This window comes from Galeopterus variegatus, unplaced genomic scaffold (genome assembly GCF_000696425.1).
Source record: "Galeopterus variegatus unplaced genomic scaffold, G_variegatus-3.0.2 Scaffold2060, whole genome shotgun sequence".
Lineage (NCBI taxonomy): Eukaryota > Metazoa > Chordata > Mammalia > Dermoptera > Cynocephalidae > Galeopterus > Galeopterus variegatus.
The window spans coordinates 136107-137303 of record NW_007728171.1 but is presented as its reverse complement, the minus strand read 5'-3'; the positions used below and the strand labels follow the sequence as shown (position 1 = coordinate 137303).

The 1197-nt window shown below is 35.5% G+C and overlaps 1 protein-coding gene across 1 annotated transcript in view; it reads right to left on the bottom strand.

Annotated features, from left to right (window-relative positions):
• The window catches only part of VPS35 (vacuolar protein sorting 35 homolog (S. cerevisiae)), a 37925-nt gene that overhangs the window by 20499 nt on the left and 16229 nt on the right, over positions 1-1197 (bottom strand). Inside the window, exon 6 of the mRNA XM_008580291.1 lies at positions 191-404. Coding sequence (XP_008578513.1) covers positions 191-404 — 214 coding nt within the window. The remainder of the gene's footprint in view (positions 1-190; positions 405-1197) is intronic.

The window sequence follows — 1197 nt, the reverse complement described above, 5'->3', positions numbered from 1 at the left end:
TTTTGACAATAGTCTTCCAATCCACAAACATGGTGTATCTTTCATTTTATTTAGATAGATCTTCTTGATAAAAAGCCATTTAAAAATGTTTTCCAATGTAATATCATTTAACAAAAATATTTTGATTTTAAAATCAGATTTCAGTTTATATTTCACAACATCAGAAAAGGTGACAAGTAAAAAGATAAACCTGTTTGTAACGTTCCACATTTACACCTTCCAACTGACTGAGGCGCACCAAATTTGTTCCCACTAAAATTCTCAGTTCTTGTCTTTCACGTTCTCTTTTTTCTCTATCTCGGCTATGTCCCTGGTGCTGCATTCGCACCCAGAGTTTGTTCATTTCTGCAAAGTTGAGCAGCACAAAATCCATGGAATCATTGATATCGCCAGTTGTTTCTTCACTGCAAAAAAACAGTTGAAAAAAATCTTTACACAGTATTTAAATGACAGGACCAACTTACTACTATCCCTCTCCTTTGTGCATTTCCTTCTTAACTCTGTAATACACAAATGCTTTATAAAAACCACTTTCTACTTCATTGGCTTAGTGTTTAATTTCAAGGGGAACAGACTCTAGGGGGAAAAAAATTCCAAGGAGAGGACAGAGTACAAGTGTAAAGGGGCAAGTTACTTTCCCCAGCGCTCTACCCTGGGCCAATTGGACCTGCTCTTATGGAAGCTCCCCTAATTCAAAAAGCCTAAAAAATGTGACATTTATGCAGCTAACTATACTTATGGCACTTACGTATACTAACTACATCATTTTATTGCTGAATAGTTTGTTTTCAAATGCAACGTAAGCTTTGTGAGGGAAGAGACGATGTGTAAGTATTTTCTGGCTTATTTATCTACATCTTCTAGGATGGGGAACTTAATAGTTTCCAAATTTTTTATTTGATTGCCTAATTAAATGCCCCAAACTGAAAGTCAAATCAGAATAAAGTAAATAACCTCATAATCTTCTCCACACTGTTAAATTTTTATTTCTGTATGGTTTAAATTTTTTGTCATGTGCACAGCAAAATTTTGGTCTATTTTTTCTTTTAAAAAGGAATTGACAGGGCTGTCTGGTTAGCTCAGCTTGTTAGAGTGCAGTGTTATAACACCAAGGTTAAGGGTTCAGATCCCCACATTGGCCAGCGCCCCCCAAAAACACAAAAAGCAATTGATGCATATATACTGAACACCACTGAA